This window comes from Micropterus dolomieu, linkage group LG19, assembly GCF_021292245.1.
Source record: "Micropterus dolomieu isolate WLL.071019.BEF.003 ecotype Adirondacks linkage group LG19, ASM2129224v1, whole genome shotgun sequence".
Lineage (NCBI taxonomy): Eukaryota > Metazoa > Chordata > Actinopteri > Centrarchiformes > Centrarchidae > Micropterus > Micropterus dolomieu.
The window spans coordinates 20,778,335-20,799,750 of record NC_060168.1 but is presented as its reverse complement, the minus strand read 5'-3'; the positions used below and the strand labels follow the sequence as shown (position 1 = coordinate 20,799,750).

The 21,416-nt window shown below is 41.0% G+C and overlaps 1 protein-coding gene across 7 annotated transcripts in view; it reads left to right on the top strand.

Moving 5' to 3' along the window:
• drp2 (dystrophin related protein 2) overlaps positions 1–21,416 on the top strand; it is a 166,133-nt gene that overhangs the window by 137,117 nt on the left and 7,600 nt on the right. For all 7 annotated transcript variants that reach the window (XM_046031090.1, XM_046031088.1, XM_046031087.1 and 4 more), the window contains 7 exons: positions 2,494–2,651; positions 5,079–5,245; positions 6,147–6,258; positions 7,094–7,230; positions 11,153–11,218; positions 16,772–16,837; positions 20,444–20,590. In XM_046031090.1, the coding sequence (XP_045887046.1) occupies positions 2,494–2,651; positions 5,079–5,245; positions 6,147–6,258; positions 7,094–7,230; positions 11,153–11,218; positions 16,772–16,837; positions 20,444–20,590 (853 nt within the window). The remainder of the gene's footprint in view (positions 1–2,493; positions 2,652–5,078; positions 5,246–6,146; positions 6,259–7,093; positions 7,231–11,152; positions 11,219–16,771; positions 16,838–20,443; positions 20,591–21,416) is intronic.

Below are 21,416 nucleotides of genomic sequence, written 5' to 3'. Positions count from 1 at the left end.
CCCTGTGCTCTTCACAGATGAAAGCAGGTTCACACTGAGCACATGTGACAGATGTGACAGAGTCTGGAGACGCTGTGGAGAACGTTCTGCTGCCTGCAACATCCTCCAGCATGACCGGTTTGGCGGTGGGTCAGTAATGGTGTGGGGTGGCATTTCTTTGGGGGGCCGCACAGCCCTCCATGTGCTCGCCAGAGGTAGCCTGACTGCCATTAGATCCTCAGACCCCTTGTGAGACCATATGCTGGTGCGGTTGGCCCTGGGTTCCTCCTAATGCAAGACAATGCTAGACCTCATGTGGCTGGAGTGTGTCAGCAGTTCCTGCAAGAGGGAGGCATTGATGCTATGGACTGGCCTGCCCGTTCCCCAGACCTGAATCCAATTGAGCACATCTGGGACATCATGTCTCGCTCCATCCACCAACGCCACGTTGCACCACAGACTGTCCAGGAGTTGGCAGATGCTTTAGTCCAGGTCTGGGAGGAGATCCCTCAGGAGACCATCCGCCACCTCATCAGGAGCATGTCCAGGTGTTGTAGGGAGGTCATACAGGCACGTGGAGGCCACACACACTACTGAACCTCATTTTGACTTGTTTTAAGGACATTACATCAAAGTTGGATCGGCCTGTAGTGTGGTTTTCCACTTTGATTTTGAGTGTGACTCCAGACCTCCATCGGTTGATAAATTTGATTTCCATTGATAATTTTTGTGTGATTTTGTTGTCAGCACATTCAACTATATAACTAAAGGAGTATTTAATGAGATTATTTCATTCATTCAGATCTAGGATGTGTTATTTTAGTGTTCCCTTTATTTTTTTGAGCAGTGTATTAGAGGGGAAGAAATAGTGCATACAGTTGCAGAGTATGACTATTTTTTATATTGGCATTGCTTAGTTTAAATACTATTAAGTTGTGATGGTGAATTATCACACAAACTAAACTTCAGACTAAAATCGTTTTGTGAAAACTGATCTTACAAAGTGCACGCTGGATTTGCACCACTAGTTTCCTCTTACTTATTCTTTAAAAAACTAGACAAACTCAATCCCTTTTCACATTTTTTTGCCACACCAGTGTCAGTTTGTTGGTCAGTCTGTCCACACTTTGGTCCAGAGTGAAATATCTCAACAACTGTTAGATGGATTGTCATGATTTCATTTGTCCCATACTTGGGTTTGGACCAAATCCCTGCAAACCTAATAACATTTCCATCACGCTCATCTGTACTAGTTTAGTGCCTCTAAGCAAATTCTCAAACACACTAAACTAAGATTGTGTCCATGGTAAACATTATACCTGGTAAACAACAGCATGTTAGCATTGCAACTGTAAGCATGCTAGCATGCTGACATTAGCATTTAGCTTAAACGGCTGAGCCTAAGTACAACCTCAGACATCTGCTAGTGTGGCTATAGACTCGCGGCTGTGGTTTTTTATATTTCTTTTAGAGGGGGATTATTTTATTTTACTGAGGGCTTTATAGCTAAAACTGTGTGCTATCCAAATTTAGCAAAGAGGTAGTTTCATAATAACTAGTAATTACTAACTTAACAAAAAACTTAGTGTAATTAATGGGTGTTCAGATTTCAGTTTGTGGCTTGTGCAGCCAACTCCAGGAATCCATTATCTCAGGGTTTGCAATGTTGCAGGCTGCACATTACAGATGTACTGTAATAGGTCCTATATACTGAGGTAGTGTCTCCATAAAACATGGCCAAAACTCATCTCTATCAAACAGCTTGATGTGAACATTTAAAATGTCAAACAAGCCTCAGCTCTGGTTATGAGAACTATATAGAGGAGGCTTTTTAACATGCAGGTGTTAAAGCCAAGCGTTGTCCCTGTAGGGTTGAATAAGTACACAGAGAGGGGGATACATGGGATGCTTATTCTGACATTGTGCAGCACCTTCACACGCCTGTCAGCATTCATCTCCTTCGTGACAGGCAGAGTCCCAGCGAGCTTGGTAAAGGCCTCATTCAAAACCTGACAAGACTTTCATCTCCAAGCAGACCAGCCAGGGCTCTAATACTGACTCTGTCTCTGTCTATATGTCAGTGAAGTGAATTTTATTCCACAAAACTAGGTTTGGTAAACCTGTTGCCTGGGATTGAAGGCTCATTGTTAAATAATTGATGAAAAATAGATGTGTTGCTGTTCTAAACTCAACATGCAGTTTTTTTTATATTCATGCTAAAGTTATGCCATTATTTAGCAAACAAACTGCCACACTTTCTATATTGTGAATGGTGGCATTGGAAATTAAATTCCAAATTTACATTTTGAAAAGCTGAGAACACATACCAATGAATACAAATGCACATGTAGATGTGTAGGAAAAAGGCATGCAATGATAATGCATGCAAGCAGCTGTTTTTTATGCATACAGATGCAGTGCACAGCTAATGCTGGTGCACACTGGTGTATTATTAGTTCAGATTGGATACTGCATAATTTATAAAATACATTTTGTATTTTGTGGTGGTTACAGACTTATTCCGTCAGGTGTCTGGTCCTGGAGGTTTGACAGACCAGCGTCACCTCAGCCTGCTGCTCCATGAAGCCATCCAGATCCCCCGCCAGTTGGGTGAAGTCGCTGCTTTCGGGGGCAGTAATGTGGAGCCCAGTGTCCGTAGCTGCTTCCGCATGGTGAGGACTGAGGCACTATCATGCATGTCACATCCAAACACATTTACAAATTTACAGACAATGCAGTGCACAGTTTGCTACACACATACTATGGACAATAAGAGCAGATGAATCTTCTTCTGGAATATGTTATGAGTTCACCTTACCCCAATACTGTTGTGGCATTAATATAGTCTGATTTCAGTCACAGGATTCAAGTATTGCAGCTGTGAAGTTCTTATGGATTCTAGTTGCCCAATGTTCCTGTTAAACCAGCAATCATGTTAGAAGTAAGAGAGGTAATGATCACCACTGTGTTGTAAGACTTGATAGTGCTAGTTTCACGGCTTGAATCAATGGCTTGATTGCCCCAACGAAAAATTTGAAGTCGACCTTGAAAACCCACCCGCTAATCTATAAATTACTGTGTACAAAAATAACAAGGGACCTCCAAATAATCAGAACAGAACTTGTCGGTGCAAAGACAGTATTACAAATACAGAAACAGAATTTTAAAGGCAGAATCTTAAAAAATGAATGGTGAAATCAAACATTTGCCTTTGGATGCTCTCTATCAAAAACTGAGTATGAAAAAATTATGTCATACCAGGAGGCTGCCAGCTATGTGAAGCCCATTGTGTTTTACTGACATCAGCACTTTTCATCTTTCCTTTAGAAGAAGAGGAAGTTAAATGCACCATCTCAGGAAATGGAGAAGTTATAATTCTTCTACCTAAAGAAGCCCCAACTGCACCACACATACTTAGAATGTTGCCTTTCAAACATTACATTGCATTAATATTGCATCGCTTTTAATCCTCATAAAACACAGTCATTGATAGATAATGCATGATGTTACTTCCCATACACAGACTGTGAAATGCAAGAAATTTAAATGGGAAAGTCGCTTATAGCATATGATTTATTGGAATATTGATATCATGAAGCAAAGTCACAGTCCCGTAGCGCACAGAGCGAAAGCTAATGAGGAGACTTATTCAAAGCACGAATGATTTTGTCTTTCCTTCCTTTGCTTGTTGTGAATGCATCTGAACTTGTAAGTTTGACGCAGGTTGCAGGAACCCTACCATGTGACATTCAATTCGGGACACCAGATAATTAGGGAATTGGCCACAGCTCTTTTGGAAGGTGGCCTATGCAAAGCCTTTTAATTCCCTCATTTTTGAGGAAGATCCTAATTATACACACTCTATTCTGGTCCATGCTTGCTGTATCAGCTATGGCTGCTTAAAATCAATTCCTTTCTCCATTTGCTACATGTCAGGGCAGTTAGTTGTAGATGAAATATCCATGTAATGCCAATTGGGGGGTGACCCATTTGCCTGTTTATCACTTGGCTAGGAAACGAGTGACATCAGTTTGTGGAGATGTGTGTACAGCGATTGCTGCCACCTCACATAGACATTGACTTTTAGACTCAGCTAGCAGACGGGCAAAAAACTGACTTTGGGACAAAGAATATGCAGAGCAATGATATGAATATGATTCTGCTCAAGGTTTGATAGCATGTGTAGAGATTATTAGGTCATTTATTAGGGAATAAGTCAACATTTAGTAAATATTTGTATAGTTTGTAAGAAGTGTTGTACGTTGATTGTTTGATTCACAAACACATGCCGTTTAGTGGATGTATAATACTGAAAGCACAGAGTTTTGATGGATGACTGAATGTTTATCACTCTACTTTTCCAATGATGTTTTAAGCATCCTATCTGCTCAGCGTGCTGCTTTGAGATGCAGCGCCATGCTCAGCATAGTCAGTGCCAGTTTCAGGTGTTTGGTATGCGAGGGGCTGCTGTTTGACCTCCCACATGGAGCGACGCTGGCTACTCCACTACCAGAGAGTAGCTCCTTCCCCCCTGGGAGACTCTGCACCTCTGTACACCTCACAGTCTGTGTGATCCGTGCGCGCACGCACACACACACACACACACACACATTTAGTATGCTACTTTGCTTGAGCGGTGTAGGAAGCCCTTGGGAAATCAACCTCTTAATGCATCTCTGATGCAGACTTAATGAGAATTTAGCACATCACGGATTTTCAGCGCTTGGCGAGTCATTCTTTTATTAGATTTACTTCCTTTTGATCACACTTTCTGGAATTTTCAACAAGGTGAAACACATACAGTATACACACAGACACATACTGCATGGCTGCTGTGTTTTAGTTTTATAATTGTTCAAGTAGTTGCATAAAAGCAGAAGATATTCCACAGTGTAGTACTATCTTCTTTCTCTATCTTCTTCCTCATTTTTTTTTTGTATTCTCTTTGATTCCTTTTTTCAGCAATAGCTCACCTGAAACCACCTTTGGAAAGGAAGCACACCTTCTCCTCTCATTACTTTATGTACCTGCCCTGCTGTTTGGTCTATATTTGGATTGTCTCCTGCACTTCTTTCCTCCCTCCCACTTTCCTTTTCCAGGCCCCAGGGAAACCTGCCATTGAGGTGTCTCACTTCCTGGAGTGGATGAGCCTAGAGCCCCAGTCGATGGTTTGGCTGCCTGTCCTTCACCGTGTGACTGCGGCAGAGTCGACCAAACACCAGGCCAAATGCTACGTCTGCAAACAGTGTCCCATTAAGGGCTTCAGGTAGGGATGCCAGTGTAGATAAATGGACACACAGATATATGCAGATACTATGTATTTTACACCCATGTATAAGTAACACAACATAAGATGACTCTTTAGTGATCACAGTGGGTTATTGCAACATCACATGAAGAACGGATCATATTCACATACGTACATAACCCAAATACACATATAACTAAAACTGTATGGATTATACCTTGTGTAAAATAAAGGTCAGTTTCTTGCAAGTTTAAAAAATAGTAGGAATACTAGGAATATAACTTGGGTACTGGTGTTTTCTGTTTGGTGTTTTATTTTATATAAGAATCCCTGCTCACTTGATAATGGCTTGTTGGAGATGCCCTGCTACTAATTTACAATGTATAATAATAATAAGAGGAACAGCTGCACACACCAGTCTGTGCAATAATATTCATTTATTGAGGATTATAACTTTGATTAGTAGGTGGCTGTAAGAGAGTATATCCCTGTCTGGAGCAGGGGGATTTGTGAAAAATGCATGCATGTAGACAAGCATATAAATTTGACAACCCTAACCCTACCCCATTATCCTCTTATTTATTTTACACACACACACACACACACACACACACACACACACACACACACACACACACACATTTGTATTTCTAAATTGTCAGGACCATCCTTAACATTCCCCAGCCCCTTTACTCTAACCTTAACATAAACCTAATTCTAACCTGAACCTTTAAACCAAGTCTGAACCCTCAAAAGAGCCCTTTGAAGGTCTGTCGGACAAAATGTCCTCACTTTCCATAAATCTCCTCTTGGTCCTGACAAAAATAGATATAAAAGTACACACACGCACGCCCACTTTACTGTGCCTAGGTCTCTTGCAAACATCAATTCAGCTTCTGTGCTATATTGATCTTGACAGGTATCGCAGTCTGAAACAGTTCAATGTGGACATCTGCCAGACATGTTTCCTAACTGGTCGCACTACCAAGGGAAAGAAGCTGCACTACCCCATCATGGAGTACTACACGCCAGTAAGACAAACATTATCAAATGCTGTAACCGAATACAAATTCAAGGCTCCAGGGATGAATAAAACTCAGCTATACTCCAAAAAAATACTACTATCTCCTGATTTCTGCTGTTAGACAAGTGTATACTGTTAGACATGCATACACTGCCTCTTCCAGATCTATAGTATGCAGAAATTGAGTACCACTTAGCAGTAACATCCTTTCTGGCTCACATAGTGCACACATAAAGTGCTATTTGGAGCACATATTGTGCACTAAAGCCCAATAAAACCAGAGTCTTAAGCGATTGCACACACAGTCTCCGAAGTCAAGTTAATTCAAAGGAGTAGCTATAGTTGGAGTGCTGGAGTGTACTGAGATGGTGCCAGATTTGATCTCTAATCAATTCCGAGCTGTAAAATATAGCAAAAGGCCATCTGTACAATTCTTTTTTTCACTGGACAAAATACTGGACTTATATTAGCTAGCTACAGTTTTTCACAACTGCGAGGCAGGCAGGCGCCCATAGATTTCTACTCTGATAGAAAGAGCAGAAAATAGGGAGCCAGAGAGAGAGAAAAGGGAGGATTCAAGAAAATTGTCAAAAGGGAAGGAAGCTGAGAAAGCAGCAGAAACTGAATGAGAAATAAGGATGGCAGAATAAGTTAGTCTTCTAAAGTCAAAATTAGACAAACCAAGGGTGAGACAATGGAATAAATTTCAGATTAGGTCATTTTGAAGAAAGCAACATTTTCAAGAATTCTTAAGCATTTATCTCCCACCTGTCCACTCCTGCTGCTTCCACCACCGCCCCTCCTCCAAACCCCAACCCCTCACCTCCTTATTCACACTCCAGACAACCTCGGGAGAGAAGATGAGGGACTTTGCCAAGACTCTGAAGAATAAGTTCAGGTCAAAGCAGTACTTCACCAAGCACCCTCAGAGAGGTTACCTGCCAGTGCAATCAGTGCTGGAAGCTGAGAGCTCGGAGACGTAAGTCCCACACATAAACACACGCAAACACAAGACATCCCTCTGTCTCAGCTTTTTCTGTCATCTGTCTCTCACTTTGTCTCACTTTCACCCTGCTGTTGTAGGCTTATTATCATGCTCTGACAATTTTGGGCTGCGCTAACTCACTGTGACAGGTTAAAGGGACAGCTATATAAGAATTAACATAATGTTATTCCTGTCATCTCAGTCTGAATGAGATGCTCTATTCACATGGGTGACTCTCACCCAATAGGAAAAACAGGAGCGATGAGACTAAAATCCATGAGATGATCAAGAAGCATAGCTTAGGGCTGAGGCAGTACCCAGGAAGATTTAGCATGGTTATGGGTTCATGTTTTGGCTAATTGTGTCACAGTTAGGGTCACATGTTATAACCTCACACATAACACAAGTTAATCCGCTCATCCACTGACACAGAGCAGAGATGAAACCCCACTGGTAGAAGCCAAATAGACTCAAGTACCAAAAGTAAAAGCATTATGCTCATTATGCATAATAATCCCTTATTAATACATTAATATATAGGATTATTGTATTTTATTATACTTATTACCTGGTATACTCACGACTTGTTATATTATTGTATTGTTATTACTGATGCCTTAGTGTATAAGGAGCATTTAAATGTTGTAGCTGGATGAAATGGATCTGATTTAAACTTTTTATACACCTTGTGGATCAGTTTACTACAGTGGTTTCCAGCCTTGGGGCAAGGACCCCTCAAGGGAGTTTTAGGATAAATTGGAGAGGTAGCAAGGTTATTAACAAGATAGGGAAGAAGAAAAAACATGTCTGCACATGTGTGCGTGTGTGTGTGTGTGTGCCTAAACAGACAGAGGCACGATCTGGGGTGAGGAGACCTGGAGCATGCTGTTAAAGTAAGAGCTTTTTATTAAGGTGCACCTAATTTTGCGGCTAGAAGTGCATCTTCATCACAGGAAGAGGCAGTGTAGACGATTAAATTGCTAATAGCTGTCTTTTATTAGATGGACTGGGTTTGGTGGGTAGAGTAGCCCAAAACTGCGCTCAAGTTTACTTTGCAAAAACAAGTAAAAGTGGTCATCAAAATAACTACTTGAGTAAGAGTACAAATGTATTTACTAAAAAGATTACTTGAGTAGTTAGTAACTTAGTGAGTTACTAAAAAACAGTATTTTATTTGATGTGGATGTGACTAGAATTATTTTAGATGGTCTTCAGTTTGTCATTCAGTTGTATTTAAAGAACCAGTGTGTAGGATTTAGTGACATTTAGTGGTGAAGTTGCAAATTGCAACCAACTGATGACCCTTCTCCTCATCCTCCCAATAACGTTCAGCTGCGGACTTTAGCACCACTCATGCCCCTCTCTCACCTCTTGCTTACGCCACACCCCCTCGCAGTAGAGTCTGTAATGATTGGCTGTAGCCGCGCCATCTTTCTGTATAGTCAGTACTGCGCATGCGCATACTTATTCCCACCTAATTTGTACCAAGCATGTGTGAACATTGTAGTTGACAGAAGCCCGTGATCATTGATTGTATAAAAGAAGTGGACGTAGTCATTATGACATCACTCGTTGGTTTGTAGACTGCCGCTTTGAAGCCTCGAGTTTGGCCGTTAGGCCGCCGCCATGTTAACTTTTAACAACCAGCGCCACCGGACATGGACATATTTGGACGAGACTGTGGAGCCAATGGCTCTGTGTGGAGCTAGCTAGCTTGGTTACCAAGGTCATCTTAACCAGGCTGATAATTTTGGCTAGCGAAAAACCGGCTTAAAACTAAATGTACTCACCAGAGAAAATGAACAGCCAAATCCTAATACGCTTTTTCAACGGCGCTGGTTAAATTTACACAGTGCCATGGGTACGAGTCGCTCTAGCCTAATTGACAGGTCGCCATGGTACTGACTCGTCAATCACAGATCCGCCCTGAAGCATCCCCTGCTTTACTGTCTATTTTCCTCTAAATGGGACCATAATTTACTAAATGAAACATCATGCTGTGTTAAAGAAGACACAAAACTAGCAATTGAGAAGTAAGGTAATTTTACCAGTATTTCTAATGGAACTGGACTTCTTTTTGCAACCAGTGGAGTCGCCCCCTGCTGGCCATTCAGTAGATTGCAGGTTCAAGGGACTTCCGCATTCGCCTCACTTCTCAGACCCGGAGGTTCCCGCTTGCATGTGATTTTTAAAAAATCGCATTAGCATAAACAAAATTAAAGTCTCTTGATCAATTTGTTCTTGTTTCCACAAGCTAAATGTTAAAGTGATCTGGGAAAGTATAATAAGCAATTCAAACGTAACCTACTATTGACATGAAATATTGTTAATTTCTGCCATTAATACTACATAAATGTCACACTGACTCAAAGGTCTGGAAACATTTTTAAACTTAAACCACGATCTTGATGTGCATGTTTCCACACCAATGAAAGTTCATATTAAAGCGGTATCAGCAGTTAACAGTCCCATTGCATGATGTCATAGTAAGCAGGCACAAGTAGAAAACCAAAAACAATAATACAACTAACATGATTGGTTCATCTGTTTATTGAGGATGTCCACAAATGTTGCATTTAAATATATGAATAAAACAGAATAAAATACCACTATACAATAAAATAAGATTAAACAGAACAAAAAAATGTGGGCAATGATCTTAATAGAAACATGAAACTTTGGACTAACATAACAAAAATGCTTATTTTTTAAGATAATTTAGTTAATTGTTAAACAGCTGCAATGAATAACTTTTCTTTTAAAGAAAAGTACTTATTTGTCCAATAACATCATATGTTCAAATTGCTGTTCTGAGCTGTGGATACATACCTGCTGCTTTTGCTGCACCATTACTTTGTCATTGTCTTCTTCTTCTTCTTCAAATCCTGCATTCTTGTCTGATGAACTTTGACCTACACCAAGCCCTTCGCTCACGCTGTGCCCCTCGCACTCACCCTGAGCTACAGTCTGCAACCTGACCCTTCTCCACCTCCTGTTCCAAGTGTGTAAGAGAACCTACAGTGACCACTAAACTCACAAAAAATGTGAGGCCCTCTCTAGAATCAGTGGTTGCTTTGACCATCTTGGGCTACTGTAGAAACATGGCGGTGTAACATGCCCTAACCCTATGGAAGACTACCCACTCTCGCTGTAGATATAAAGGGCTCACTCGAACATGTTATTTTCCATTTCTGCCAATATTTCTATAGCTAGAAATAGACCCTCCCTAAATCTTACAATATGGTCCTTTAATGTATAGATCCAGTAGCTTTCCCTGCGAATCAGTTTGGGTAGAGTGTCTCCTCCTCTAGGGTATGAGGAAATATTTTTAATACCCCAGGCTTTCAGAGTGGAGGGTGATCCATGGTTCGCATTAACATTATGAAATGCCACTGCATACTCAGGATTCTGGGTGTGATTAGCCATCTTGTGGTCTGCCTTGTTAAAAAGCTCTTACTTTAACTGTATGCTCCAGTTCTCTTCACTCCACATCCTGAACTGCTCATAGCTCATAGATGCAACCTGTGATGACGGGCCATTGCTTGTTGTTAAAGCATCACAAGCCAAACATGTTGGGATCCAGTGGTTTAATCAATAGAAATGCATTAAAGACCCCTCATATGTTTTGTGTGTAAAATTTTAATCTACAAACTAATAACTAAAGCTTTTAAATAAATAGTGGAGTAGAAGTGGAAGGTAGCATAAAAGAAATCCATAAAATCAACTTTCTTTCCTCCGCTGTTACAAATTGGATTTGTCTTGTTTGCAACAAGAACATATTCCATGTTCTTCTTCTAGATTATTGCAATGTTTGTGAATTAAATTTGGATATGGCTTTTCTGCTACCACACATTCACACTTGCCGAGTGGTAAAAATGCCTTGGTGAATGTTGACCTTTGCTTCTGTCATTCCCAGACCGTGCTCCTCGCCCAAGCTGCCCCATGCAGACACACACAGCAGGATTGAACATTATGCCAGCAGGTACGTGGCTCACTGTGCCGTGCTATACATCAAATCATTACAACAACGTCTCTCATTTTCCACTCTCCAAATGAACCCCCCTTCTTCTTTCTATTCATTCCACCCTTGCTTCCACCTCCTCTCCTCCTCTACCTCCTCTGCTCCCTCACCCTTAAGTATTTGCCACACACTGATTGAAATATTGATTTGGCTGTGTTGTGCACTGTACTCCAGCCAGGGTAGAGACTGTACTGCCCAGCAGTTTCTTTCACGCTTACTCTCCACACAAACACACGCTGGTGCTCTTAAGCAGAGCATTTTGTGGTTGTGTGTGTGTGTGTGGAGGTCAGCGGGGTTCAGTGCGCCTAGCGGCCTGTCAATTGCTGGGGCAGTGAGCCCATTGGTCACCTGGGAGCTGTTGGTGTGGATTAGTGTCTGTCTGACAGGTTATAAACAAGGCACAGCACTGGACTCCCACACTCCTGGCAGCTCTGCCGCAGTACAGCAGAGTTGGACACACACATTTCCACTGAGCCTGCTGTGTGTGGACGCCGCTGTGTGTGCGTTTGCTTGTAAGTGTGCCATTGTGTATTACTTCCCTAAGGCACTTACACACAACTGCCTTATGCCCTGCCAAAACAGAGGGAACAAACACCAACAGGAGAGCAGGCACAAATGTCCTCTTTACCCCTCTTATCTCTCCCTTTTCTCCTCTTTTTCTTTTTATCTCTGATCCCTCTCTTCTATTGTCTCTCACCCACATATATATTTCTCCCTCTTTTTCTGCCTCTTGCTGTCTCTCTTCTAGCCCTTTCTTCTTTTCTTTTATATCTTTTCTGTTACATCCTCCTACGTTAGCGCATTTGTTGCTAATTACAGTACGGTTTGCTTTAGTCATGTTGGTCACTCAGAAACAAACAGCTGCCAACAGCTTTCACCAAAATAAACTAAAGGAACAGAAATGAAAACAGTCTCATTTAGTCAAAATGAGACACATTCACAGAGAAGGTTCGTCTGCCTTGCCTTGCTGAGAAAATGCCAGGAAAACTCTCATGACTGGATAAAGTTTTTAGAAGTATTCACTTATATAGTATCTTAGCAACTTTATCCATAGCAAGCCTCCCATTGAATATTAGGAAGCTATCTTTGTTTCTCAAGCTTCTTTTATCTGCATAGGAATGAAGGGTTTTAATTTGAGACAATAACCTGTGATTATTGGGCTGTGCTTTCAAATAGTGACCCAAAATGGTAACACTCCCATTTATCTTGTATAAGCACTAGATAATCAATTGACAAATGGTTTATAACACATTATAATCCACTATAATGTAGTTATAAGCAGCTATAAGGACAGTTAACATCTCACAACTCACATGAAGAGTCTGTCACTGGTGTAGAAACAGATAATGAATGCTTGATAGCATTGCATTCTTATAATAACTTCTCCAGCCTGTCTGTGGCTCTCAGCCAGGTCATGAATATATACTTTGATTTCTCAAAACAGCTGTGCACTGTCACTTTTAGCAAGTGTTGCTCAAACAGAAGTAAACAGAGATTTTGTTGGGGACTTATTTTTAGCCACAGATCTGGTGAGCCGGTTGGTATTTTTGGCAGCATGATTGTGTGTCGGATTAACTCTAAATAAATGTCAGTGCCCGTATTCATTGTAATGAAGGGACATGTCACTGAGTGCAACGGTGTGGCTTAGTGATGTGCTTTAATAGTTTTGGACAACAATGGAGCTTTGTGGCACAGTGGCATCTATAAGCTGTCTAAGGTTTTGCTTTTCATGGGATTTTTTGACAATGAGAATAATATAGAACATCACCAGACTTTTGCTTTAAATCTGCTTGTGAATGAGCTGTACATGTTTGTTAAGAGTTAACAAATGCTTTGTAACACACTTGTCTGTGTACAACCAGTTACATTTATTCATTTAGCTATCGCTTTTATCCAAAGTGACTTGCTATATACGTCAGAGGTCGCACGCCTCTGGAGTAACTAGGGGTTAAGTGTCTTGCTTAGGGACACATTGGTGGATGTGTCACAGTGGGAAGTGAACCAGGGTTTGTCACACCAAAGACACGTGTCTTATCCTCTACACCATCGCCACACCTCCCAGTGTTTATATGCTGCTAAAAAGTGCTTAATAGAGAGGGTTATAGTAAATTGTTACCATGGTGGCAAAAGGCAGCACAATGGTAACACAAGAACATGAAGATGTTGCAGTTGTACAGTTATTATTATAGTTGTTATAGGTGTACAATAACACAAACACCGGTACAATAACATGCAATAGCCCTTTAATAAATTACATTGCTGTGAAGCACATTAAGTTAAAGATTTACTGAGACAAAATCATGGGTATTTTGATTAAATTCAGTGAAAGTATTTGATGCCTTAATTTGCTGTGTTGAGTCGAACTACATGCTGTTTAGGACAGCCGCTTATCACAGGGTTGAGAGTTTTATACCTGGTTTCCTCATGTGTCAATACTGCTCCCAATGGTACTGACATGTTACCAGTGCCTGGCATGGTAGTCTGCCAAAAGAAAGACAAATAGATAAGACGCAGTTTTTGTGCTTTATCCGAAATGCATTGACTGTGTATATTATACTGTATGTTTGTTATTTAACCCCCTTCCATGTGTAGCTCATTGACAAGTATCACTTTGGTCTAGCGTGCCATAAATACATAATACTGGCTAAAATAAATGAGTATCGGCATTTGCAGATTTAGACGTAATAAAAAAAAGAGAAGTGAGAGCAGACTGATCTGACTGTCATAATAGGAGTAGACAGTCCTTATTATGGGGATGTTGAGTTTTTTATCTGTACTCCGGCAGTATGCAGAATTGGCTTCAATCCTCTCTTTCTTTCTGTTTTTCTTTCTTTCTCGTTCTTCTTTCCTCTTTCTTTGTTTCTTTCTCACTCTCTCTCCCACCTCTCTACCTGTCAGTTAATACAGGATATAAAGGGAGAAATCGCACTTCAATTCATTCACTGCATTAATTGTTACTCACCGCTCACTTTGCACACTAATAGAAAGCTTATAAAAAATACCAGATGTCATCACTGGCATGTGAGTGTCAGAAATTCTTCCCATTGGGATGGCAGGTTTGTGTAGGAGTCTGTGTGTGTGTTTGTGTCAAAGTGCCCTTCAGCCACTGTGGGGTATACTTCCTAATCCATAGCAATAATGTAGTCTCCGGTCATCTCAAGGGAGATGAAGTATTTGATGTTTGGGGTTAAGAAAGCCAGATTCGCATGCATGTCAAACACAGAGACAGCCCCTCTCTCTGTATCTGTTCCCCCTCCATATTGATGCAGGAGTAGAGTTCATTCCTTTCATCATCAGTGCTGCTACGACATCTTGTAGAGGATGGATGAGAGGAAGATAATAAAAAACCTCTTAGAACTCTGTTAGGATTTCTACTCTCTTACCCCCGCTCTCTCTCCCGTTTCTCATTTCCTGTCACATCTATTTACATTCATACAAGAGTTTAACACACATGTATGCACAAGACTCCCCCTTACACACACACACACACACACACACACATACACACACACACACACACACACACACACACACACACTACTATTTCCCATTACTTTCTGCCCTTTCCTTTCTCATTTGCTGTTGTCCCTGACTGTGGCTCCAGGTTTGTGGACGCTTTCTGATGAATAGTATCACAGATTGAATTACGAGCAGCCAGGTTTACAGGCCGGGCCTGCTGCACCAGGACATGGATAAATCCTAAATTTCTCAATGTTATGGACTCATTGGACACTGGAGAGAAATGGGATGTAATGTGGATGTCCCTGACAGCCTCTACATCACCCATCCCTCCCTCCCATCCCTCACTCCTTCAGCTGACGACATTCTGCGAAAGATGATGCAGCACGGGGTGTGTTGTGTGTATTTGCTGCAGTGTAGATTTACTACCAGCTTTCATGTGGCACATATATGTATGTGGGCAGCCACAAGGCTTCTAGCACATTTGCATTAGTTGGTTGGTTCTCTGTGCTGGTTAATTACCTCACTTAAAAGAGAAACAAACCCTTTGATTGTCTAACACGGTTATATATCATTAACGTGATATTCAGTGGACTGCAGCCGTTTGTGATGAATGGACTTTATGAATACCCACTTTCACGCAATCTGTCTCAACCTGCATGTACTTTAGATCATGTCCTCCTATATTTCCTTTTAATGGGTGTGAGAGAGTGGCTGGCCGACCCTGTATTCAGGTGTAAGCTTTATATGTAGGTGGAGGAGGCAAAGGTTTTTCAGTCAGGAAAAAGCAAAACACAACTGCTGATACATGCTTATACAATATATTTGTGGTAAATGATGATGTGGTCACATAAACACATACATAAAGAAAACACTAGTAATAATTGTTGTAAACAGTGTTTTACTGTGTTACGAAAAGCAAGTTCCCAGACTGGCGATTAGTGTATTAATAGATTATTGGTAATATTAATCATGAAACACCAAAAATTGCAGCTGCACACCCAAATAAGCGAGACAGAAACAACTGAGTAAGATTCCAACTCCAATAAAGAGCTGCACACTGTAAGACAGTGTAATAGGCTATACTAAATCATTTAATAACATGGGAGTAGTTTGAGTGTGTGACTACTTTTGTTTATTTGAGCTAATGTATTCTCCATAACCTTATGAACTGCATTTATAGCACTTTTATCCAAAGCACTTTACATTTTGCTTCTTTTTCACTCTCTCCCTCACACACACACACACACACACCACTGGCAGCAAAAGCTATCATGCAAGGCAGTGGCCTAACTACTAGGAGTGATATGGGTTCACACTAAGCCACTCAGACCATTAGCAATTTTTTTAATTTAAACACACAATCATTTTTACACTGTTATGTGATTTATTTTCCAGCTGGGATTTACACCATTAAAATCGAAAAAGTAAAAGCACCATGTATTTTTAACATACTTCACAAAGTTTTTCCCTACTGCAGCAATTTTTTGTTTGTGATATTTGTGATAAACAGCTTACAGAGCAGCGTGCACATTGCAGCTGTCCGCTGACAGTCAGCAGGACGTAATGCAGAACAAGAGCGTTGTCCTTGGTCCTGAAAAGCCACACAGAAACTCCATCGCCCTTTCCTCACAAACGCAGTTGCTGACCATGGTGCTCGAGAACAGCACATTTCTTAATGTACTTCATCAGAATTTTATTGTCCCTCTTTGTGGACACTTTTATAGCTGGTACTTTATGGAAAATCTGTCACTTTGCAGTCTTGTCAGCCAGATGTTTGTGGACAGCTCGTTGTTCAGTTGCAGTCCATAATACTAAAAGGCCACAGGTCGCTTTTACACTACTTAAAAGCTTAACTGTACTGATTGTTTGTTTTATCTTGTGTTTGAGGACAAACATTTCCCCAGTGTGTGACAATATCAATGTGTTGCCTCTGCTTTTTCCTATATTTGCTCTGACTCATCCACTTTCCTGTATTTCTCTTTTTGTCTGTTTGTATACATGCGCGTAAATATGTGTGTGTATGTTTGTTTCATATGCTCATATTATATATAGGTTGGCAGAAATGGAGAGCCAGAATTGTTCATTCTTCACGGATAGCCTGTCTCCTGATGAAAGTCTGTGAGTATGCTGCCACCCCCACACTACGAACCCCCCTCATTACAACCACAGCCGTTCACCGGGATTATGTGTGTGTTTTGTGTGTACAGTCTTTCCTCTTGATACCTTGATTGTCTCTTTGTTTACCTGTGTGCACAGGCTTTTAGATATATGTTCAACAGCTAGGGGAAGATTGGGTAATCAGGTAAATAATCAGCCACATAATGAAAATGACCCACAGCGAGCAGCGTGCACACTGTCCCCCTTCATTGTGCACATGCCTGCTGTGATTGAAGTCTATGGCTGTGAGTAGATACACAAAGCCCCAGCTGTGGAGAGAGAGGCGTGTGTGTGTGTGTGTGTGTGTGTGTTTGCAGAAGCTGGCTGAGTAGCTGGGTGGGCGGTGAGGTTACAGCAGTGAGAGGAACAGGGGTGTTTGATGTGAATTAGGCAGTCAATAAGGGGAGAAAGTGCCAGGTGGATAGACTGGTTACGGTTGTTTGGGATCATGTATTTGTGTGTGTCCATGTCTTATTTTGTTGACATCTGTGTGGGCTGTTGACCGTTGCCTCCTTCTCTGAGATATTTTTTTTTTTTATAGTACTTTAAAGTCAAGGTTGCATGCCCAGCAGCCAGTGTTGTCTGGTCTTTTAGGGCTCCAGGTGTGTGTGTGTGTGTGTGTGTGTGTGTGTGTGTACTCTGAGAGACGACTGTGATTGACACCAGATAAGAAGCTAGTTTTAGGCCCAGACAAAATATGCTACTTTTCAGAAACACTCTTTACTACTGATATATGTGCCTCTCAAGCACGCTCCCAATGTCTTTGCTGCCATGTGCATGTGTTGTTGCTTGGATGGAGCTTTGTCACAAAAATGTGTGTACTATACCAGCGCATGTACCCCTTGTGTGCAGCGGTGTTGTTTTCTGCTCTTGTGCCCTTGTACCTTGTTGTTCTTATTCTGCGAACCCGTCCTTCTGTCTGTCAGCGCCTCTCTGTTTTTCCTCTGTACATGCCGCTGTGCTATCTGTGACTCCAGCTGGTGTTTGGCTGGCATCATACTGTTCTGTCCTGAACCATGCTGCCTGTGTGTGCAGCCTTCACCCTCCACCTGTGTGCATTGTTCTGAGCAGAGATGCTCACAAGTCTAAAGTCTAGAGAGCTAGAGTCCAAGTCAAGTCTCAAGTCTCTGAGCAAGAGTCCAAGTCAAGTCTCAAGTATTTGAGCTAGAGTCCAAGTCAAGTCTCAAGTCTCTGAGCAAGAGTCCAAGTCAAGTCTCAAGTATTTGAGCTAGAGTCCAAGTCAAGTCTCAAGTCTCTTGTGGTTATAATGAATGTTGTATCACCTGCTGCGTTCAGTCCAGGCTGCTTATAAAACTGCCTAGCTATAAGGGATTCTGTAACTGTGTTTCACTTACAGAGCACAACCATGTAATGTGCAATGCAATTAATGACAGCTTATTAATTACTGTAAGTCAACAACCCCCCAGACTCTCAAACCAAGTGTAATGTTAACTAAGTAAAACTGTAACGTTACATGATCAACAATAAACCTGTAACCTGTTTTTCACAGAGCAAACCATGTAGCCTAATGTACAATGCGTCTACAACTAACGACAGCTTAAACTCCGTAAGTCAATACATCCCCCAGACTCTCAAACCCAGTGTAACGTTATAACTAAATAAAACTGTAAAATTGCATGATTAACAATAAACCTGTAACCTGTTTTCACAGAGCACAACCATGTAATGTGCAATGCGATTAATGACAGTTTAAACTACTGTAAGTCAACACATCCCCCAGACTCTCAAACCAGTGTAACGTTATAACTAAATAAAACTATAACGTTACATGATCAACAATAAACGATGCCATCGTTAATAATTAACGTGATGGCAGACAGTGGGACATAAATTATTAATTAATCGACCACCACAAGTTTGGCAAGTAAACAAACGCTCGTTCATCTTTTCATAAAGACTGACAGTCGGAGTTAACCTCTAGTAGGTCGTAGCTAAAGCAAGAAGCAAACTAACGTTAGATGGTCAATGCTGAGCTAAGCATGTTTAGCCTACTAACCTCAGGTTACTAACCTATTTTGCGTTCAGTGCTTCTTTGTTTAGGCCTTGTTTTATGAAGTTTTAAAGCCAGAGTTTATGATGAATCACATAGCAGCTGCCGGTGTTTGTTGACCTCTCTCATGTGTGGCCGTGCGAAGCCGATACTACAGCAAGCTTATCACGCGTTTCCTAAAAATAAACATTGTTCACGAGTTTCACGACTCTTGAGGACGAGTCTCAAGTCCAGTCTGAAGTCACTGTGTGTGCGACTTAAGTTGGACTCGAGTCCAAGTCTCAAACTCATGTCCCCATCTCTGGTTTTGAGTTCACTGTTGCTGCTTATTGCCAGGTAGTGGGCATGAAAATAATTGAATCCTTAGATGCGTAGGTCAGTGGAACCTTCAGCCTTCCATAAGTGGGTGAAGTAAGGTTGTTTGTTAAATCCACACCAAAATAATGTAAATGTTTATTATTTATTCATATAATAGCATTATTAAAATTACAAAAATCTATCTCTCTACAAAGCTAATGTGTAGTTCCCTTACAACTACATTAATGTTGGAAAGCTAATGTAAAATAGCTATAAAGTAGGTTCATTTAATCATAATAGCATATGTTCTTTCATATCATTATAACCAGAAATCAGAGCTTTCAATTTAGTGCTATACATTGTACAGAGGTAGAAATATACAGGTAACACATCAAATGTAAAATTGTCTGTGTAAATGTGGGTGAGTGGTGATGTGAATGACAGTTGAGATGTGGTCTACAGTAAATACTGTGTATCCTTGATAAAAGAAAGAGAGTAAGATCCCATAGGAAATTAATTTGCATAATTTTGACCCACTTATGGAAAACTGGCATAATACAAAAACTTAATTTTCTTGATAAAGTAAAGGCGGTAAAAAAAAATAATGAATGGGATGAAATCAAAAACATAGGATACAGATCTTTACATTACAAGAGGCTGCAACTGATGTGGATCTGGCCATTTCTCGACCCAACCAGTCTGCTTGTACTAGGCTTATAAATACCTCTAATGTATAATTTGGCATTACAAGGCAAAGCCAATAACTAGCTTTTAACTTTGGCTCAATAAAGTTGTTTTATTTCATAGCCCAAAGTATTAACAGCTGTCTTTCCATTAAAATAACTGCCAAACATTCAGAGATGCATTTATTGTTTCAAAGCCGTAGGTCTACTGTCATAGATGTGCAGATTATGTTTTCTGTTCCATTGTCAATAAAGTGTTTATTTTTTGAGCAATATATTATGATGTAGATCCACCTTCCACTTTTAATAAATGTGAGTGGGTTTTAAATGGCGAGCCAGCTTTTAATATTTGGACTGTGAGCCTGGCACAGTGCCTTTTGTCATAGTGTCCCTTCTCATCCTGTCCAGTTTTGTTGCATTGCGTCTGGTCCTGTAATACCTTTCCTCATCATGCTTGCCTGGCCTTGCCTTGCTTTGGCCTGTCTGCTCTCCCATGCCGTCCGTGGGTCTGCTTTGTGCTGCTTGGTGGCCGTGTGCTGGTGGCTCAGTGTGCTGTCTCCTGTGTGGGGGACTCAGGGATGAAGATCAGTACCTCCTGCGTCACTCCAGCCCAGCCCTGGACCATGACTCACCCTGCGGACAGCACATGCTACTGGCCCACCTGGAGCACCAGGACAAGGAGCAGCTCCAATGCACCCTGGCTCGCCTGGAGAACGAGAACAGGTCTGTAGCCAGAAAAAAAAAAACGCCTGTCATTGGACATGCCGCATTGAGTCTCGAGCTAGGTTCCTTTCTTGAATTGTTTGGGTAGGTTACTGTACTGTTCTGTTTTCACACACAATAAATCCTTCTGAACCACTGATTGCACATATTGCTGTACTTCAACAGAGTACACTGACTTCATCACTTCATCACATCTGTAAACTTTATTTTTAAGCACTGAGAGCTGTGGGTTGAATTTGATTTAGTTATAGATTTGAATGAGATTTAGGTTTGGGATAAGGCATGTAGCAGAACCGTAAGAGTTTGGTTTAGGGAGTGATTTTCATCAGTAAAGCTCCAGAGAAGCATAATAATACAGATATGTCTGTGTTTATTTGCAGGCAGTACACTCTTTTCGGTATGTCTGCTGCCATTTGCAGACCTTCTATAGAAAATAAATACATTCACACTCTAAATCCTATTGAAGAGCCCTAAAAACCAAGAAACATTTTCTGTGTGCATGCCTGACAGTAAACCCTGTAAAATAATGTGGTGAAAACATGGAAACACTCCAAATCATAAATCACCCTTCAGTTTTGATGTTGGTGTGGCTGCAGGAGAGACAGGAAGAATCCATTATCCATTGACTGGTGTGACACGGGTGTAAAACATCTCTGACACACATTAGCTTGGATGTTAATGCCTGAATTTGAATGTATGTCCTAGTAGCTAAGAGGCTCAGGCATTTTCCAAAAATGAAGCAAATTCGTTTCTCCTATCCTCTTAATTGGTTACCAGAGGCAACTGTTATGTGAATGATTCATGTGAATAAATTTCTCTTGTCTCC